The sequence below is a fragment of the Ammospiza nelsoni genome, chromosome 8 (genome assembly GCF_027579445.1).
Source record: "Ammospiza nelsoni isolate bAmmNel1 chromosome 8, bAmmNel1.pri, whole genome shotgun sequence".
NCBI lineage: Eukaryota > Metazoa > Chordata > Aves > Passeriformes > Passerellidae > Ammospiza > Ammospiza nelsoni.
In genome coordinates, this window is record NC_080640.1 from 12110799 (window position 1) to 12130703 (window position 19905).

At 46.7% G+C, this 19905-nt stretch overlaps 1 protein-coding gene across 1 annotated transcript in view; it reads left to right on the plus strand.

Annotated features, from left to right (window-relative positions):
* Positions 1-19905, plus strand: part of SH3PXD2A (SH3 and PX domains 2A) — a 230729-nt gene that overhangs the window by 51700 nt on the left and 159124 nt on the right. The window contains exon 3 of the mRNA XM_059477426.1: positions 13932-14007. Within this exon, the coding sequence (XP_059333409.1) occupies positions 13932-14007 (76 nt within the window). The remainder of the gene's footprint in view (positions 1-13931; positions 14008-19905) is intronic.

A 19905-nucleotide genomic window follows, 5' to 3' on the forward strand; every position in this document is an offset into this window, starting at 1 on the left:
GCTAGAAAAGGCAAGAGAAGCTGCAAGATAAATTGAAATATATAACACCTTTGTTCACTGTGATCAGTTGAATTTGGCGGCTCTCTGTTGAAATCAGGGTGTTACATTGCCAGCAGTATTTTACCAGTGTAAGGAAGGGAGATGGGGACAGCTGGGAAGACAGACATCTCCCATGGATTTGAGAGGGTAAGTTAACATGTGGCTGTCAGGTATCCACATGCAAGGGTGCCTGTGTTCATGTCAAGAACTCTGATCATTTTGTTCCTATGTGGAGTTTTAAATTCAGTCCCGGGTATTGGGCTCTGCTCCAAGGACAGTAAAGTTCACAGAAAATTCTCGTCTTCTGAGATTGTCATAATCTTGACAGACAGAAACTCTTGCTGTATGTCCATGCTATGGGCCTTCCTTATTAGAAGAGAATATTCCAGTTGGAAGGGACATAAAATTACCATGTAGACCAGCTGCCTGGGCACTTCTGGGCTGACCAAAAATTAAAGCAAGTTAAGGGCATTGTCTAAGTGCCTCTTAACTCCTGGGAGGCTTAGGGCATCAGCCACTCCTCTAGGTAGTCAGCTCCAGTGTTTCACCACCCTCTCAGTAAAGAATAAGCCAGTTTGTAGGTACTCCTTAACTACATAATCATTGTATGTTCACTGCTATCAGTGGGGAGCCATAATGGCTCCTGGAGACTTCCCAGCTGGGGAGGCAGGTGTAAGAGAGGTTTTCCTGGGAAGGGAATTCAGTTGTGCCTGAAAATTCAATGGCATCATGAAAAAAACTCACCTTTACTTGAGTTCCAAACCATGGAAAAGTGGCCTCTGCATGCTAGAAATCATTGATTTTGCAGAAATTGGCTCTTTCTCTTGCTTTTTGGAGTAGTTATATATTGATTTTTTTTTTTATCTGCTTGTAGGCGCACAGGACACCTGCACATGTCCCAGAACTGTCAGACTTCTGCAAGTCAGCATTATACTCAGAATCAACCCCATAATTCTCCAGCAGTATCTCTTCCTCATCTCAGTTTTTCCTTCTTTCTCTATGTTCTATCTGATGATAGAAATAGGTTCTTTCTGCATGGATCAAATATGGAAGCAATACCTCGAGGGACTCATTCAGAGTCAGGACATGAAGTCTGGAGTTCTTTTTCTACCTCTGACATTTGAGAGATGCTTTTAAGTGGATGAGATTCTATTACAGTGTCAGCCCATCTGTTAGCAGCATTGGTGTTTGGATCCTATTCCTTTGCTCAGTTTTAACAGAAAGGCAAGTGAAGCTGTCTGGCAGTTTACCTTGTTGCATGTCACAGAATGGTTAGGAAGGAAAATCGGTTTTTGCTTTCAAGTCTCTATTGTACTTGCAGTGCTTAATGCTGTTCAGTCCCACATTCAGGCAAGGGGATCACCTGCCCAAGCTGCTCTTGCAGTTTCTCTTGTAATGGAGAGCAGCCCCTTTGCCTCCCCTTTTGAAACATGAGCATCTTCCTCTGGCTTCAAATCCTTCTCCAGGCTGATACTGATCTGCAGGGCTCAAAGCAGGGCTGGGATTTCAAAGCCTCCTTGCCCGTTTTGAATCTGTAGTGTGAGGCTCAGGCTGTGCTGAAAGCTTGAGTTTTGAGGCACATTTAATCACATCTCTGCACCTGTTAGGGTGGAAAAAATTTCTTCTGAGTTTTGTTTCTGTTGATCCTCAGCCACTCTCAGGTTTTCCTTCGTTCTTGGCCAGCACGATGTTCTCTGGCACCAGACCTCATGCAGAGACATGCACCAGTCCCAGATGAAGGGCTAGAAACAATTGTCTGCACCTGGCTCAGCAAAATACTTATTTGTGTCTGAAGTGTAATTTATTTGGTCAGTTACTTGAGCCAAAGGAAGCCCTAATTAAGCAAGATAAGTTTGCATCTGGGTTGCTGGCAAAGAGCATTCTCTGTGCTGGCCATGGCAGTGTAGCTGATGCCCTCCCACACCTTTTCTGCCCCTGTTTGATGACAAAGGGAGGCTGGCAGTAGCTGTGCTTTGATGAACCTTGTGTCTTGCTCTCTGATGGAAAATGGGCCATTCTGTGCTCTGATATTTCTCTTACTCTCAGCAGGGTGCATATGTGGAACTCAATTTTTGAAGCTGCTTGTGCCTGGTAGAAAGCAGTTGATGTGCCATTCCTCTTCCCACCTCCTCCTCACTTCACTTCTTTATGGTATCTTTTTATTTTATTTGTTTAATTGAATTCCTAGTGCTGGTTTCTGCAGATGGCAGTTCTCTAGACCTGATTCCTTCCAGCCAAAATGCTGAGGTGCTAAAGATGGATAACCCCATAGAGGACACAAGGATCATGAGGGCTTTCAAAACCAGCAGCCAGGTCTCATAGGGCAGTGCCATCAGACAGCCTGACTGCTGCTCACAGGGGAATTACAGGCCTGGGTATGGCTTGAATCTCTTTGATCCAAGTTAGTGTCTTCCTGGATATTTTCTGTGACAAAATATCTTAAATGCAATTTCAGGAGGAGTCTGTGAAATGTTAATTTTCTATCTGAGCCAGGGGCTAGGGCAGAAGAGAGCTTTGTTGGTACCTGCAGCTTGTTAGCTAGGCTCGGACTTTTCAACACACTTTTGAGGATGTTTCCGCAGTCTGGACATCTTTCTGATGTTCCTTTTATTGTGGCTTTGTGTGATGGAGAGGAGGAGAGAATACACAAGTGCAAATCCACAGGGAGGATGAGAAATAGTCCAGGATGCCTGCACAGTGCCCAGCAGGGCACAAATGACTGCTGTGCTTGTTTGCCTTGCCTGTCTGCCCCATCCAGCTTCTAAAGCTGGTCACAAGATGTGGAAAGGCATAGAAATCTGCATAATCCCTGCTGGATGTCCTGGATGGTCATCAGCCTGCCCATCAAAGTAGTTTGTAGGTCACCTTCTTCCCCTCAGAAATACTTGGGAAGGAGCTGCTGGATGTGATGAGTTGTGGCTACAATTTCCTGTGGCTTGCTTCCCCAGCACCCTTTTCTTGCATCACCCAAGCACATCTCACATCAGTGCAGATGCAATGTGTTCCCCTCAGCTGGCCACCATGGTGTGCATGTGTGGCCAGCAGGCTGGAGAACACTTGTGTTTTTGTTTTATGACTGAGAACATGCCTTAGTTAGTACAAACTAGATAAGTACAAACTGTTCTGGTGCTGCACTGCTCCTCGTGTTCCTGGAAGAGCATCTGCCAGAGGAGAGCAGGCATAAATGCTCACTGAGCAGCTGGACATGTACCCAGCTGCCTCTGCACCCATGGGTGCTGGTGCCCAGCCCCTGTGGCCACCCTTGGCTTAAAGCTCTGCTGCTGCCCTGACAGGGATGGGCACAGCAGCTCTGGCTTTCAAGGCAGCACTGTGCTGCCTGTGGTGGCTAACAATGTGCTGGGTGCACCTGGTGCTGCTGACCATGCTCTCACCATCAGGACTTGCAAATGCCACCAGGCAGGAATGCAGGCAGGAAACCTCCTGTGGAAGGACAGAGCTGGAAGGAGTCTGTCTCCTCCTGGATGCAAGCGTCTGCCTCCATGTGCTCTTTCTCCCTCACAACTTGTAGCTGTTGTCTCATCAGCAAGTTTGGAAAAGTCACAGCCCTGACGGTATTTCTTGACAATGTGCCTGTGCCACTTAAAAGCTACTGAGATAAAAAAAGACCAAAATAACCCCTACTGCTGTCAAAGACCTCCATCGATGCTTTTCAAACTCTGCCAAGCATTACATGTGATTAGTTGGTATGATAGAACAGCATCTGGCCCACAAGGAATGAGTCCAGGGATGGATGATTTTTATCTGAGTGGAAATCCCAGGGCAGGGCTGGAGCATGCAGAGCGTAACAGGGAGCCCTGTAAACACTTGGAGTGCCCACCCAGCTCTGAGCAGCAGCCATGGCCACCAGCCAGGCCTCTCTCCTTTCCCAGGGTTTGCTTTTGTTCTCCATTCAATTAATGAAACTCCTCAGGCAGACTTGTACTTTATAAAAATAAGATTTCAGTCCTAGCCTCCCTGAGTCCTTTGGGACTGCTCTGGTTCCGAGTCCCTGGGATTGTCCTTCTGGGCATGGACTTTATGAACTCAGATGTTACCAAAATGCCCCTTTTGCTTTTAAAGAGAGAGAGTTGTCCCTCCTGCATGTTGGGGCAGGGATCAGAAGGAGCTGGTGTGGATCTGACTGTGCATCTCAGGTGCCTGTGCTGTGTGGTTGGGCTAGTGATGGAAGGGCTGATTAAAACAGATTTTTGATACAATGAACTTTGTACCCCTGTCCAGAAATAAATCTACAGAGAGAAGCCAATCTCCGAGATGCCATTACAGTAGGCACGAGTAAAGACAGATTGTTGCAAACCTGGGTTTGTTCTCACATTGTATTCTAGTGTGTAAATCCTTTCCTCTCTGCATTGCACGCCCAACTGGACAGCCAGTGCTTTTGGAATCTGCCCTTCCCATGCACTGACAACCTCTGCTGTCCCTGTGTGCCACATGAGCATCCTGGGGAGATGCCAGCACAGCACCCAGGCTGGGCAGTGCCTGGGCTGAAGGGCCCATGCTGGCATGGGGTGTAAAGCTGGCAGCTGCCTCTGAGCTCTTGGAAACCTGTCCTGCTGGCTGCTGGTTACCTCCCTGGAGCCTGCAGCAAGGTATCTCTTACATATCACCTCTGCCTGCTCAGGTGGTGGGATTCGTTGTCTGAACTCCTTTCTAAATCCCCCCCAAAGACGAGATGCATGTGTGTTTGGAACCAGATACTCAGGCAAAACATCTTGGGGCTTGGAGGTGGGGAGGGAGGAAGAAAAGAAGACAAAGGAGTCTCCTCCCAGCGTGGAGTTAAAACCTGTGGTTGTGTTGTGCTTGGCACGGATTCCCCATTGTACTGCGCTGGGCGGCCGCTCTCCTCGGGCAGATGCTCTCCCCAGAGCTATGAGAAGTGTCCTACAGAGATGAGTAGATACCATTTCAGATGGAGTTTGTGAAGTGAAATGTGCCATTGTGTTCAGAGCTATTGTTTCTGTTTTCAATATTGAAGTTACTCATGGTTTCCAGGGGACAATATATCAAGCAAAGCTAACAGGCTGTAGAGGAGATGTAGATTATGGAAACAGAGGGATTAAGTTTCATGCATTTGGAGCTAAAGTCTCATTTCTCTCTTAGCAGTGGGAGCAGGGAAGCACTCTTGTGGACTCATAAAAGTGAACCAATTTAAATTAGGGTGTGTTTTTATCAGGGTTTAGTTAAAACTATGGTCAGCACTGTGTGAGCAACTTAGAAGACTCTCTAAAGATGGATTCTGTGGGTGCAAGTTCCATGACCATCCGATGTATAAATTTGGTTTCAGAGAGTTTCTGTGCCGGGCTTTGCACCAGTTCAAACAGAATCAGTTTGCAAAGATGGGGTCTGGCTGTCTGGGTAGTCACCACATAAAACACCCATGAAATCCACTGTTCTCTCTTTTTGAGAGAGGAGTAAGGGAGAATAGAAGAGGGCATTGCATGACCAATGTGATTCTCCAGCTCCTGACATCCCTTTTAGGGACTGCCTGAACCCAGGAGTCACACTGGCAAGCAAGGGGACCCAATAATGAGAGGCCAGCCCCCATTCCCACAAGGTGCCATCCTAAATCTGTCATGTTGCAGAGCAGAGCAGGAGTTTGGTTCCCTGGATGATCTGACAGCACTGAACAAAGCAGTGGTAAAACCAAAACAGCCTGTGAATCATGCTGACAATATTTGGTGTGTGTCCTAACAGTAAGGATGCAGTTGATACCAGCACTCTGCTCATGGCCCTTGTGCTGCTTTTGGGATACTCCTCAAGCACCCTGCTTGCAGCTGCAATGCAGTGTTTGGTGCTGCTGCCCGGGGTTTTGTTTAAAGACCCAAAGGTTTTTCAAACCCTTGCAGCCTCCTACCAATCTGTCCAGCCTTTGTGCTGGGCTAAGCTGAGTTGAGCTGCTCCTACTTGCACAAATTTAGGGAAGGCACTCTCAGTTTTTGCATTTTGAGGTCTTTAGAGTGGCTTGGTAAAGTTAGTGAACTGACAAACCCTAAAGTCGTAGTGGGGCTACCATGTATTTCAGTCATTGGCTTGAAAGGGTTGAAATTTAAAAAAAGATAGAGAGTAAATACTTTTTAAACACCCATGTGATGTAGGAAGCAGTGATTAATGGAAGTGACCTTGGTGCTTTACTCCCTTTCAGTGAAGCTCTTAGACTTGCCATTGTGTTTAAAACTGGAACCTCTGCTCTGACAATGCTGTCAGATGCAGTTGTGCTGTCTGAAGGCCAGAGCTGAGTGTCCAAGGGCACTATTGCTGCAGTGTCTCTCACTGGGACATGCTGTTCAAGGGTTCTTATGTGCAATCTGAAAGAACCCTTAAAGCCTGTGGGTTTTGTAAGGATAAAAAATTGCAGGATGTGCAATCTGAAAGAACCCTTAAAGCCTGTGGGTTTTGTAAGGATAAAAAATTGCAGGATGTAAGGAAAGATGCTCTTCTCTTGAAGTTAGCTTTTCTTCCAGACAGGATTTTTACTGTGACCTGCAGTGATCCTTTAGAAGATGCCTAGGGTGTGCAGCCTAAGCACCTGGGCTCTGGAAAAAAAATCGAACAAATTTCTTGCATCCCATCACAAAATTATGAGCCTTCCCCAGAAGCTAATTGACCTGATGGGGCAGGGCATCAGCATGGCTCTCACAGCTCTGCATGACCCTATGGTGCCACATAACTGCAGCATTCATCTCTCTAAACCAGGCATTGTGGTATGGCCTTACTTCCCAGGGATGCTGTTGGGTCAAATCCTCTGTAGATATCAGAGTAACAGGGGACGTGTAATCACCGTGGATAGATGGAAAAGTATGAAGTAGCCTTTGTCCAAGCATCTTCCAGTGTGGTTAAGTTGGATGAGGCCAGTTTAATTTAGCACTGGGGAAAGAAAATGCTTCTGGCAGGAGACTTCAATAGCTGCTCTGTGAAAGGACAGTGTGGGCTTTCTGAGAAGCTCTTCAGAGATGCACCAAGCGCCTCTGCCATCCCCAACCAGCACCTCAGAATGTTTTGCCAGGCTGTGTTAGCCACAAAGCCAGGCTAGTTCTGTGGAGCCTTTAGAGAAAGCTGCATTTCTTTATGAAAAGTACCAAATGTCTCAGCTGGGAAACAGCACTCCCTCTTTTGATGGATCATGTTGGGGAGAGACCCCCAGTCTCCGCTCCCTGCCTTCTCCTCCCCTGGCTGTTTTATTTGGATACTGAGAGATTTGTAAGATTTCCAAGATTTCTTGTGGAAATTTTCAGACCTGAGAAAGGCATTTTCCCTTTGAGGATTACACTATGCTGTAAATGTCTGTTCTCTTTATTTTATATGCATTTTCCTGCTTTTGTTTGACTTTCTCACGGATTGCACTATATTTAATTCAGAACATATCCTATAATGCTGTAATTGTCAGGCATGTCAGCTGGTTATCCAGATGACTTTTTGCTGTAACTTTTTTTTTCTTTAAAAATAAAAGGAAAGCAGTTGCTGCTGCTTCTCAGGCATTGAATTATAGCATGCTGTGGCATCATGTAACACCACAAGGCAGCCAGTCACTGGCTGCCTGATAAAGTTATTCCTGCTGCATTGTGGAGCCCATTACTGCTTTAGGAAGAGATGGAGTTCCATCTCCTTCTGCTGTGTAAGTTGTCAGTTCTATGTGTGAGTCGCTAACAGATGAGCTCCCCTAGGCTCAGTCTGTTCCATGTCCTCACCCAAAGATCTTTTGCAAACTTTTTCTAGTTGTTCTTGTGCTCAGGAACAGCTCTGCTCTGGCCAATTTTGAAGGGGTGGGAGTTAAGCAGGCCTCCTGCTGTCTTGTGTTGTGACAGTGAACTGGTTTGTTGTCCCTGTGAGACAGTGAAGCAGAGGAGGAATAAAAAGAAGCTCAGAGTAATCTAGAGAAAGTTGTCTAACAGTTGTTTGCTGTGGAGGATCTGCCCCAGCAGCAGAGGTTTCATTCCCTGCCATGTGTCTCCTTCTGTCATTGATCTCAGCTGGTATGGTCCTGAGCTGGAGTAAGTGAGGTCCTTCCTTACATCATGGGTGCTCCACTGACTCATCTTAGCAAAACACCTATTCTAAAACCAAACAACTGAAGAAATTATCTTCTCTAGGCCAGTATGTAGAAAGTGAATCTGTGGAGATAGTCTCTTGTGTTCCCCACTCTCTTGCTTGTGTTCACCTGCTGACATTTAAATGTTGATATGTTACCGAGCAGCACGAGATCCATTCTCTGGAAACCGGGGCCAACCATCTTTCCTAACTGGAAGACCCCTTTGGATTCCCTGGTTAACCAGGATTTGGAGGATGCTATGGATGGACAAGCCTGCAAATGAGAGGATAATTATATCTGAAAACCACCAATAATATTTCTTCCATTTGCTTTCATCCTGCTGGGTTTAGGGGAGTGTAGTTCCTCTGAATTCAGTCTCTGTCTCCTGCTCTGCAGCTTAAGGCTCAGAGCCTTTGATGGCTCTTGATTACATCTCACGCCACCAACCTGAGATCTGTCTCACATTTTGCACGTGCAAAACCAGAGACAGAAACAGAGAGGTTTACCCACCAGAAAACCCTGGCAGATGACAGAATTCAAACCCATCCTGGCCATTCCCTTTCTTGCAGATCACATGGTTTATAATTCAAAATATAGCTGATGATGCTGAAACCATCAATCCCCTCAGCAAGCAGCACAGCTGGTTTCCAGCTTCAAAATGAAAGGAAATTACTGCAGCTCCTCAGGGGTTTAATTAATAGCTCCTATTCTGGTATCTTACCTTTCCTCCTCATCTAAACTTGTGTTATCTGCATTAGAGACTTTCAGTCTTTTCTGATTTACAGATGCCCTTAACCCCTCTTGCTGAGGTGTGAGTTCCATCATCACTATTTCAGACCCCTTTCAGAATCTTTGCTTTTCTTCCAGTTTCTTTGGCAGACTCTCTCAGAAGTGTGCACACAGCCCCATACATGCACAGATGCCTCCTCTCCTCTTCCTTGTCTCCCAGCTGGCTGTAGCCCTTCTTTCCTCCTTGGAACTCTGAGATCAGATCAGCCTTGTGGGAAGGGATGTGCCTGATGCCCGACTGTCCTCTAATTCTTTACCTTTCAAGTCCATTGGTGTCTAAATTAAAGTTATTGTCAGCTTACCTCACTTTTAATGAAAAATGCATTTTCTGATAGCACTTGGAAAAAGGGAAGCTGATGTGCCTCTTGGCATTCAGTGTAGGAAGAAATGCAGTCTTGGGACCACCCGAGTGGCCAAGAGTAAGGTTGCAAGCTGGGATTTCTAGGGGCACCTTGCAAAAACTCTGCTGCTCTTGGTCATGGTTTGATTTTCAACTGCTCTTCGTCTGGGACACAAGTAAATGATGCCCTGGAAAGGGAGAGAGGCCTCATCTCTCCCTGTAGAAGGTCAGAGTCCTTTATAATTTTGCAGCAGTGAATGTCGTTTTGCTTGCCAAAGTAAGGGGCTTGCATGAAAGTCACCCTCAGGATCTTTGTCTTATAAATAAATTTCCCCTTGACTGCGGTGCTGACCTCCTGCAGAGCTTTGATTTTTTATCTGGGCAAACCTGCATACACTTGAAAACAAACCAGAAAGATTTCCACACTAAGAGGCTATGTGAGTGTCCTCATTTGCTCATTTTAAGAGGAGAACTTAATTCTTCTAACCAGAGGAATTAAAACTGCTGCAAGGAAGGAAGAGGAGGAACCAACAGCCCATCAGGAACCCATCTACAGTCTATAGATGGGTATAAGGCATAGGTGGAGGTCAGGTCGCTGTCTCAGTGGATTCATTTTAGGGACTTGGATTTGGACTCCAACTTCTGAAACCTCAAAATCAAACCAGGAACAAAGTTCCCACTGGCAAATGCCACAGGGCCAAGCCATTGAACAGGTTATATGTTAGTGTCCCCTGCACTGGTTGGCTTGTAGCAGAGTACAAGCCTCTCCCTCCAAAGAGAAGCTGCCTCTTAGTCTTGGGTGCTGTAAGTCCTTATGCGTGCAGCAGAAGGAAATGTTGTTTCATGAAAATTTAACCAAGATAGGTAAAATGTAGTAGGTAAATTATCAGGAAGCTGCTTGACTTCTCATCCTCAGAGATGCTACCTGTAGCATCTCAAAGGGTGCTTGTTTTTCTTTATTAAGATTTTAAACCAGGTATTACCTTTGCAAGGCAGACAAGGGTGCAATCTTATTTTCATAGCCAAGCTCATGTGAAATGACCAAAGATGCTGTTATGTGGAAAACCCAAATGGTTCTTGTGTGCAGGAGAGGCTCTTTCTTCACTATATGTTTGCATTTTAACTAAAGATGGCCTGAAGCAGAAGACATGAGAAGGAAGATGCCTGGGGAAGTGGTTGAGTTGATACTTTGAAATCTTCCTATTTTATTCTTGCAAGTCAAGTGATTTCATGCTTATGTCCAAATAGAAAGGAGTGGGGCAGGCCAGTGCTCTTGAGTTTGCTCTTTCTAATAAGCAGAAACTCACATGAGTATTTCCCTTGACTTTTAATGAGATTAATTGATGATCATTTGGTGACTGCTGCAAGAAAGTCATAATCTGGACCGCAGGGTTTTATAGCAGGTCTTCTAAAGGAGTTTTAGTCAGAAGCAAGAAGGAAGGTGCTTGGGACAGAAGGCAGGACTGTGCAGGACTTCAGCAGGAAAGAGCAGTCTGGAGAGGCAGTTTTGGTGGTGAGTTATTCATGCATCTCTTGTGCCGCAAGTGAGAATGGGATGTGTTTGTTCAGCCTGACTCCAGACCTGCTGCCTGAGTGGATGGAAAGCTCACTTCCTGGTTTCCATATGCCCTCCCTGTTTGCAAAGGGATCCTCCACCCTGTGGTACAGGGACATGGTTATGTGTTTCTTTCTGCTCGCTGCACCACTCGTGCAGTTGGAGGCTCCTCCTCATTGCAAGCAGATGAACTGAGCTCCTCCAGTTTTGCCAAAATGCACTGCCCAGCTCTGTTTCCCTGTCTGTTCAAAGCCAACTTCATCCCTAATTCAATTCTTTGTGACTCTGCATCTTCCCTTCTTTGCTTTCATACTGGGATGACTTCACTCCAGGCGGCAGAATTGCTTTCTGATTTAGCAAACTTTGTCCCTAAGTTAACTGTCACACATCAAAGATGTGAGCAACTACTTGTGGAGACTGCCCATGTCTGAGCAGAATAACCTGGGGCATTAAGTACAGGGTTTTTTCCATCAATCATATGTGTATTTGCAGTTATAACAAGAATAACTTCCTTTAATGGAAAAACATTTGTCACAGACAAAAGAGTTTTTGACTTTCAGATGCTCTGCAGACATTTAATTAGGAGAACTGAAAATCTGTTTATTGGTCTTTGTCTGTTAATCATGTGAGGGAAGGGCTGTGCCTACCAAGAGGAGTTTTGGTAGTTCAGCCCTTAACTTTTTAATTCCCAGCTACTCCCTTTGTCTCCTCTTACCACAGCTGGGCTGAGGGGAGATGTTAGGCATTGGCTTGAGATACTCCATCATCTTTGGAAGATTTGGGATGTTTAATTCAAGTCCACTGGTGCTTTTTTCCTCCTGTATACATCTCCTCCTCATCTTCCACTTTGCATCCCTCTCTGTTGGTGGGAGGATACAGAATCCTGCTTTTTTAGGACTTTAGCTCTAACTTGCTCTGGCTTTGAATGGCAGAACTGGGTGCAGGAAAGTGCTGAGGAAGGCTCCCTGCTCCTACTGCACTTTATTTGACTTTAACATCCTGAAGGTTCTGTGGCTTCTGGAGTGCCCCTGCCTCCCCCAGCTCTCCCAGACCCTCCCAGTGGAGGCAAGAGCTGGGGTGGAAAGTGTAGTCTAGGAAAGTTTAGCCAAACTCTTCCAGCTTTAGTTTATTGTATCTATTTTGCTGATATCCACCCTTTAGATAAATAGCATTAAGTTATACGCGTTGTGGCTCTCTTGATGTGGTTAAAAAGGCTTGTATTAGCCAAGCTAATCTAACTCCAAGAATAACCCTGGGAATATGACTGTATCAGTTCCAGCTTCAATCAGTCACCACATAGTCAAGTGAGAATTGCCTTCCTGGCTAAAAGTGTAGCAGCAGTGAAACTTGAAGTCAGTAGGTGGGGATTCCCTCCCCCTTTTTTTTCCCCCCTCTTCTTTGAAAGAAGCTCTTGCCCATGCCTGACCTCAGACACCCAGAGCTCTACCTACAAGTAAACAAAATTTCCCATTTTCAATAAAAAATCTGTCTCTGTAGGCAGAAAAGCGAGTTAGCTAACAATCCGCAAAGCCATGGTCTATTTATTTACCAGGCTGACTCCCTGATGGGGAAACATGTGGGATCTTTTAAGTCCTTCTTCTGCACAGATGTTGCTTCTACTGCCGAGTTTCCTCTTGATCTTTGGTTTGCTGTGCCATATGCTGAAAATGCTGGAGATGTTGTGTGCAGTGGAACACGAGAAGGATTCTGCGTGCTTAAAACAAAACCAGTAAAAAATAATAATAAAAAAATTTGACTGTTTTTCCCCAAGTTAGCAAAAAAATATTTTTAAAAGGAAATCTGTCGAGCTAGCAAAACCGTTTTAACTTGCACAGCCTCCCCGTTGGGCATGTAGCACTGATGAGATTAAATGCTGATTGACGAGTGTCCCCTCCCTTCCCCCAGCTCTTGCTGCCACTTTTCCTATTTGTGTTGAGTTGTAGATCCTGTTGAGGTGAGGAGATAGGGGTTCTGCAAGGGCAAGTAACACTACTGCTTGCTTTTCCTTCCTTGCCTTCCTCAGAGATCACAGGAGATGTGGACTGTGAGTTGAAAGATGTCTCTCCTGGTGTGTTGGAAAGGAGCCCTGGGGCTGGCAGGAGCTCTGGAGTTCCCCCTGCCTGAGGGAGCCAGGGTTTCTGAGTAGGGAGGGGACATTGGGCAGCACAGAGACATCATGCATAGGAAGCACAGGGAGAAATGAAACAGAATGTGAAGATTTGGGTCTCTGTCTTGGTAGCACCACTGCTGAATGAGAGCAAAAGGTTACAGAGGGTGAATGGGAGAGATGAGAGGCTCTGGCATTTTTCAGGGCTAGAGTTGGTCTTTCTTGGGCAAGTCCATGAAGGTGTCACTAGAGCAGGTGCATCTTTCTGCCTGAGGCCTTTCAGCTGGTCTTCAGCCTCAGTGGCACTGGTCCATCAGGTCTCATCATCCAAGGATACATCATAGAGCTCCTTTAGGAATGTCAGAGCAGCATGTGGCTTTCCTAGGCTAGGAAACCATGTGCTAAAGGCTACTGGGCTGGGAGCACACCCACCTTGAGCTGTGCTTTCAGGCCATTCATGGGGCTGGCGTTCTGTGGGATGCTTTCCTCTCTGAGGCCTCCTTGCCTGCTGTCCTCTATGTAGGGACTGAAGTGGAAGATACTCCCCAAAACCCCATCTCTGTCTCCCTGGGAGAACAGGAGTTCTTTCTTACTGGACCAAGGCAGTGGGTCTTTCTGGCACTGCCATAAAAGCAGAGCAGGTGTTTTATTAGATATGCTTTAATCTGGTTGCTTGAACAGCATTTTCAGCCAGGAGAGTGGTCTGTCACATGGACAGGTAAAACCTGTTGCTGCACCAGCACTTAGCCAGGCTGTGTATTAGAGACAAGGCGTGTGTGTAGCAAAAAGTGGGAGCCTAATTTTAGAATGACAGCAAGGCCAGGCTCAGCTGTCTGCCTGGGCCCTATCCCAGCTCCTTTGCGCTGCCAGAAACTTGCCCTCCCTTTCTTGGAGTGAACTGTATCATACCTTTTTAAGTACAGACTCCCCTCCAACAAGACAAAGTAATTCCTGCAGTTGCTTCTGTCTCAAACCACACACAAACCAAGAGGTTCCTTGATCCCTATGCAAATGGTCCATGTTTCCCCCTAAGATGTTTGTTGTGCTTTCTTTGCAGATGCAGCTTCTGGACAAGTTCCCTATTGAAGGAGGCCAGAAGGATCCTAAACAAAGAATCATTCCTTTTCTACCAGGTAATGCTGTGGGGAAAGCCCTAAATAAGATGGCTGAGAGCAGCTGGAGACTGCAGTTCCCTGGCTACTGTCTCTGGTACTTTTTGTGACCATTCTTATAAATGCCTTTTCCCTGGGAGCTCATACACACAGCCCTGTGATACCAGACTGCACCTCCTAAAATAGCTGGCATGGTGTTTAGGGCTCTCAGGGGACCTTTCCTCAGCTGTTCAGATTCAGGTTGGCTCATGCCCTGTTGCACAAAGGGATTTGAGGGCTTCTGAGGGGCTGTGTCTTTGGGGTGCAGCCAGGCAGCCTGAGCTCCAGCCACCATTTGGGAGACCACTGGGGACCAGAGTCAGTCTTTGTCATTTCTGGGTGCTGTAGCTCTGCAGACACTGTTACTGTACAATAAGGAATGAATAACTGGAGTTGCCCCTGCAAGAGAAAGGAAACTGAAGGAAGGTTAAATGCAAATAGGGATTTCTGCAATGCTGAGCCACTGAACTTCTGACACCTTCCGTAGAGTGTGTGAACATGATGGATGTGCTGTCCTGAGGGTAACAGCACACACTTCTACATAGCTTCTTCCAGCAGCAGCTGCAGGGATGGCATGGGGGAGATGAGCCAGACCACAGCGTGCTCTTGGCAGTGCAGGCTTGGCCAGCTCCCTATTGTCTGCCTGCATCATTCTGGCTGCTGGCTCTAAGCTTGGCTCACTGCACTGCCTGCCAGGATAAGTGAAGTATTTTCAGCTTGTTAAAAGGTCTCTTCTGTCTCTCTATAAAAAGGAGATCCCAGCTCTTCCCTTAAGGTCTGTGAAGAGAAGCTGGGATGGGAGGGCTTTGTCCTCACCAGGAGCATGCTGCAGTCCCTAACGCTCTTTGCAGGCAAAGCAGCTGCTCCAGATGTGTGGTGAGCACATCTCCAAGGTTATTGGGGAGTAGGGAATTAATAACCAGCAGCACAAATACACAACACCAGCATCAGAGCCGCAGCAGGGCAGCGAGGCTGCCTGGCAGTGTCTTGGCAGCCTCCTCCTCCTCCCTTGTGGAAGGCAGTTCCAGGCTCGGGGTTTGCTCTCTGCGGTGTTCTGTGCTGCATCCAGACTGTAGCCAGAGGAAGGTGGTGAGGAGAAAAGTCTAAGAGTGGGCTCTCTTTGTAGCTGTACCACCAACAAACTCATAGCCAAATCACCTTATGAAACCTCTTTGTGATAAGAATGGATACTGCTGGCCTGCTTTTCTTACTGGAAAGCATTCTGAGGTCCTTGAAAGCACTGTACAGGAGTGCAGATGGCTTCACGTGAGGTGCTGTAGGAAAGTCCTGTCTGCAGGTAGCATTTGTTCCTCCTGTGTTGACTGTCACTGGCCTGTTTTATTTTCTCCTAGAAAAATGTTGGCTGACTGCAGGTGGCTGCTCCTCAGCCTTTGTGCAGATCATAGTGTTTGGATGTCCTGATATATGTGTGGGTGATATTTGCAGAGGGTGAGATAAACCCCATATGCCCATTACAACACTTCCTACCCTTCCCACCCTCCAGGAACATGAGGGAGATGGTAGTGCCACATGCCCTTGAGAGGAAGAGTTATATCTGGAAAACATTTGGGTTGACTTAGTGTCCCAAAGAGAGAAGCTGCCAGAACAGCATAGACCTCAGCTGTATTTAATTTAAAATTTCTGTGATATATGTTCTACTTTTGATATTGAATCTCTGCCTCTTTCTTGTTGAACTGCTGAACAGCCCTTGTTGCTTTACCCAGGAACAAGGTGACTCAACTAAATGTCAAACAATGTCAAACTCTGTTAAATAAACTGGCTGCCAAAATTAGAATACGCATGGCATTTCTGCAGCTGGAGCCCTGCATTACGGAAACAAATATCTAGCTATAAACTCCCTTAATTAAAAAATGGCAAGGCAGATGTTTGTACTTAAATCCTGCTTTATGAAGATGTTATGGTCCTGCTTGCTTATTGTGGGCCTGATCCAGCCAGGCTGGAGTGGCTCTGCACGTGTTCTGAGTGCCCAGGGTTTGCTGTGCCACTTGCAGGGTAGGACAAATCCCCCATCAGCTCTGGCTTAGGAAGTTGGCATAGTCCATCCTGGAACTCCTGTTTGTTGGTGCTCTCATGAAATAATAATTAGAGCTTGACTGTGCTGGAGACCTTTTACCTGTAAAACCAAGTAAAATGTAATGGTGTTCAGAGCCTTGCCCCCAAAGGAGAGACTGGGTTCAGCAGCAGGAAAGTGCAGGTCTTCTTTCCTCCAGCCTTCATCTTATTTTCATCAATTTCTTTCTTCAAATGTATTTACCCTCACTTCTCCTTTACACAAATAGGACTTTCAGTACCATGAGGAGGTGCAAGGAAATTATAAACAGTGCCAGGTAGTCCTGCAGAAAATGTCCTGTGGACAATTTTGTAGTTTTGTTTTACTTTTCAAGAGTGACTTCCTTGTCTTCAGTTTTTTTGTGATTTTTTTTAACCATACTTTGAGTGCAAAAATTATATTTTTGTCTCCTTTCCTCATTTTATCTTCTTCCCATGAGTTTTTCCATTCTTCTCTCTGATTTTCCATTTTAATGTTGGAAAATCCTGCATTGGGAGGAGTTGTGCAAAAGAAAACTGCATTAGAAACGCTGTGGATTGGCCAGAGAGCATTTTTGTAGCTGGTGGTAGGAATTTTTTCCTTTGGAGGGAGACTGTGGAAGCGTCAGAAAAAGATTTGCTGCAAAATCCCTCTCTAGAGCAAAAATAGTTTGTTGCTCTAAGAAGGCATGGATGGCAAGTGCTGTTTGCATGTATCAGTGATGCTGTTGGTTGAGCCCATTTGCAATACACTGATTTCTCCATCACCTCTCCTGCTGCATATCTGAAGAATGATCTTTGGAGTGTGGATGAGTAGTTTTTCTCCCTCCCTGTCAGGTACTTTTACATCTGTGTCAGCAGAGAAAAGGGGATGTGGATTTGGGCTCCCTTTTCCAGGGATCTTGGTAATTAATGGTAATTAATGAAGGAATTTCAGCTGGAAGAAGACTCATCTGCTGAGCTTCTGGAGACCACAGTGGCAAATGAAATGGCAGAGACAGGGCGATGCAACTCTGGGATTTACAGTTTTGCAGTGGTTGACCCAAGACTCCAGGGCTTGCATTGTTTTTCATTTCTCTTGGCACTAAGTGGGGGAGCCATCTGGAGACAAAGCTGGAGGGATGTCAGCTTTTCTTGCTCCACTGCATCTTCCAAAGTGCAGCCCTGGGGAAAACACTCTGCATGGCATGAAATCATTGTGCCCTGCTGGCTGCAGATCTCTGCTTTGGAGACAGGCTTGGGCTTGCCATGGCATGGAGGGCTGGCCATTGATGATGGGAACCCCTTGCACTTCCCACACAGATTCCAGCTTGATCCCTGCTGGATTCAAACCACTTTTGACGCCCACTGAAGAATCAGGAGGTTTTTGCATAGGATGTGCCAGAAGGAGAAAATGCTCAATTAGAGTCTGCTCTGCAACTTCCATGCTGCCTGGAGAGGGAGACATCCTGTTTGAGGAGACTGCTTTGTGTGCCTGGTTCTCCTAACTCTTGGGAAGCTGAGTCCTATCCCAGGGGAGCAGGATGATCACTGCAGGCTGCCCTACCAGTTTGGCCAAGCAGCTGGAGAAACAAGGCTCCAGTCCCTGCCTCCAGTGCTTGGAGCTTCTACCAGAGAGGCACCTTCTCTCTTCCTTTTTTTCCCCACTCAGGTTTTCCTCCCCCCTTGACTAGGGTGAGGAGAGAGGAAATTGTCCATTTTGGCGTGTATGCTGCCAGTGTAGCTTGGTGGCCGTGTCCCAGGGCACTGGAGGGATGCCAGCATGGGGGATGAGATGTCACACAGCTGCTGTCACCTCACTGTGCCCTGCTGACCTGCTTTACCCCTGAAAAGAGAAATGCTCTGGCACCATCTCAGAGGGGTCTTTGGGACATTTTCCTTTGTGGGTAGTGGGAGCACACACCGTGTGCCTGCTCGGTGTTTCATGGACAGGCAGCAATTCAGGGCGGCAGAGATCCCTCCCTGCTGGTGGTGCCAGTTCAGCCCTGTTTTCTGCTCCTGCCGGGAGCAGAGGGTGGGAGTGGGCTGAGCTGACACCTGCCTGGAGGCCTTGCCTGGCTGCCTCACCTCTGGGCCAGGCTCCCCAGAGGAGCCCCGGTGTCTGGCAGCCGGCTTTGCTGGAGGCTGTTCCTGCAGCACAGGTGAGTCGGAGGAGCGAGGGCAGGGCCGTGTGTGAGTCAGGAGGCTGCGGGCAGGGAGAGGTTGGCACGCAGAGGGCGCGGGCGGCCGTGGCAGCGCCGCCCAGATACCTGGGGGTGCTGCCGGGAGCCTCCCCCTGGCACCTGCGGCAGCATGGGGAACAGCCTCTCGCCAATGCCGGCTGGGACCTTCCTCACCTCCGCTCCTGCCGCTCCTGCTGCAGTGGGGAAGGAGATCTGCTGATGAACTGCATCCCAGGTGCTTGTGTCTGCTGCTTGGTTTCGGTGTGAGGTGTTGGGTTTGGATTTTTCCCCTCCCCTTTCCAGTGCTGTCTTTTGGGTGAGACGCAGCTGCCGAAAAGGGCTTCGGCAGGTTTGCAACAGCAGAATTTTGTCCACGGTGATGAGAACAGGCTTGGTTTGTTTGGTTTGTTTCCTCTCACCTGTGTATATTCCAGCTTTTCGCCTTTTGTTTTGCTCCGGGCTGGAGGAGAAGCAGGGCTTTGTTCAGAGATCGTGTGCTGGAGCAGAGGTGATGGGCTCATCCTCACACAGCCAGCACCGGTGGCTGGATCCAGCACATGGATCCAGCCATTCATGTTCTGCCTGTGTCAATCGGGACCAGCACCAGCGAAATTAGGATTTGGCCATGTGTGATTTTGTCCAAGGTGCTGCATTTCAGCAGGGTACAGTGCATTGAAAGTGCTTTCAACATTTATTCTGCCCACCTTGGGAAGCAGTGGGATGATACTGTAAGGCACACACTGACCAAGGAGGAGCCTTTGAACTTTCAGAGGTATTTTTATTGCAGGCCATTTTATCCCTTGGAGAGATGGTTGGTAGCAGAGCATTTAAAAGGAAATGCGTTCACTGTCCTAATTCATAGCTGTATTTCATGTGCAGATTTCAGATTTATTTTTAATTTTTTGATTATTCTGTCCTTCATCAGTCTGACCAAGGGCAGCAAGTTATTAAGAAGTTATTTAAACTTCTTTTTGAGTAATTTTGAATTCCTCCGAATTTTATCTCTGACCTACTCAGAAATGAACAAGATTGCAGCAGTTCAAAACCAGTCAAAAAGTTGCATAAAGATTAAAAAACCCAAGAGAGATCAGATAAAATTCTCTTTATCAATGCACATTCTATGTTTTAGATTAAAATATGAATTAAGTTATTTGAAACAGTGTTCCATTAATATGTAGAGGTAGTCCTACAGGCATGATAGCCATAGACACACACACTACAGAGTCTCAGATATCTGGTTTGCTGAGCCTTACCTGTGTAACATATATAACCAAGATGTTCTGCTGTGCTTTTCTGAGGCAACAACCTCCCTGAAGAAAGAGGGGCTCTGCCCCCGTCCCCTTCCACCACCTGCAGTAAGTGAGCATTGCAGTCCCCTGTCCCCATCTCTGAGGACAGGTGACCCATGGCACCATGGCATGAGATGCTGGGGGCTTGAAGAGCTACGGAAATCTTTTAGGGGGCCATTCCATAATGCAGTGCAATTTCATTTTAATGCATGTATTTTACATTTTCCTGCCTGTTCTCTGAAAGGGGAGAGTGCTTTCAGGTTTAAAACCAACTTGTGTTCAAGCCTGGATATTGTGTTAGGAAGACAGCTAACAGGTCCTTGGCTTCTTTCCACTCCAGCTTATTTAGGACTTGGGTGATGCTGAGCTTCTGGTGAGCT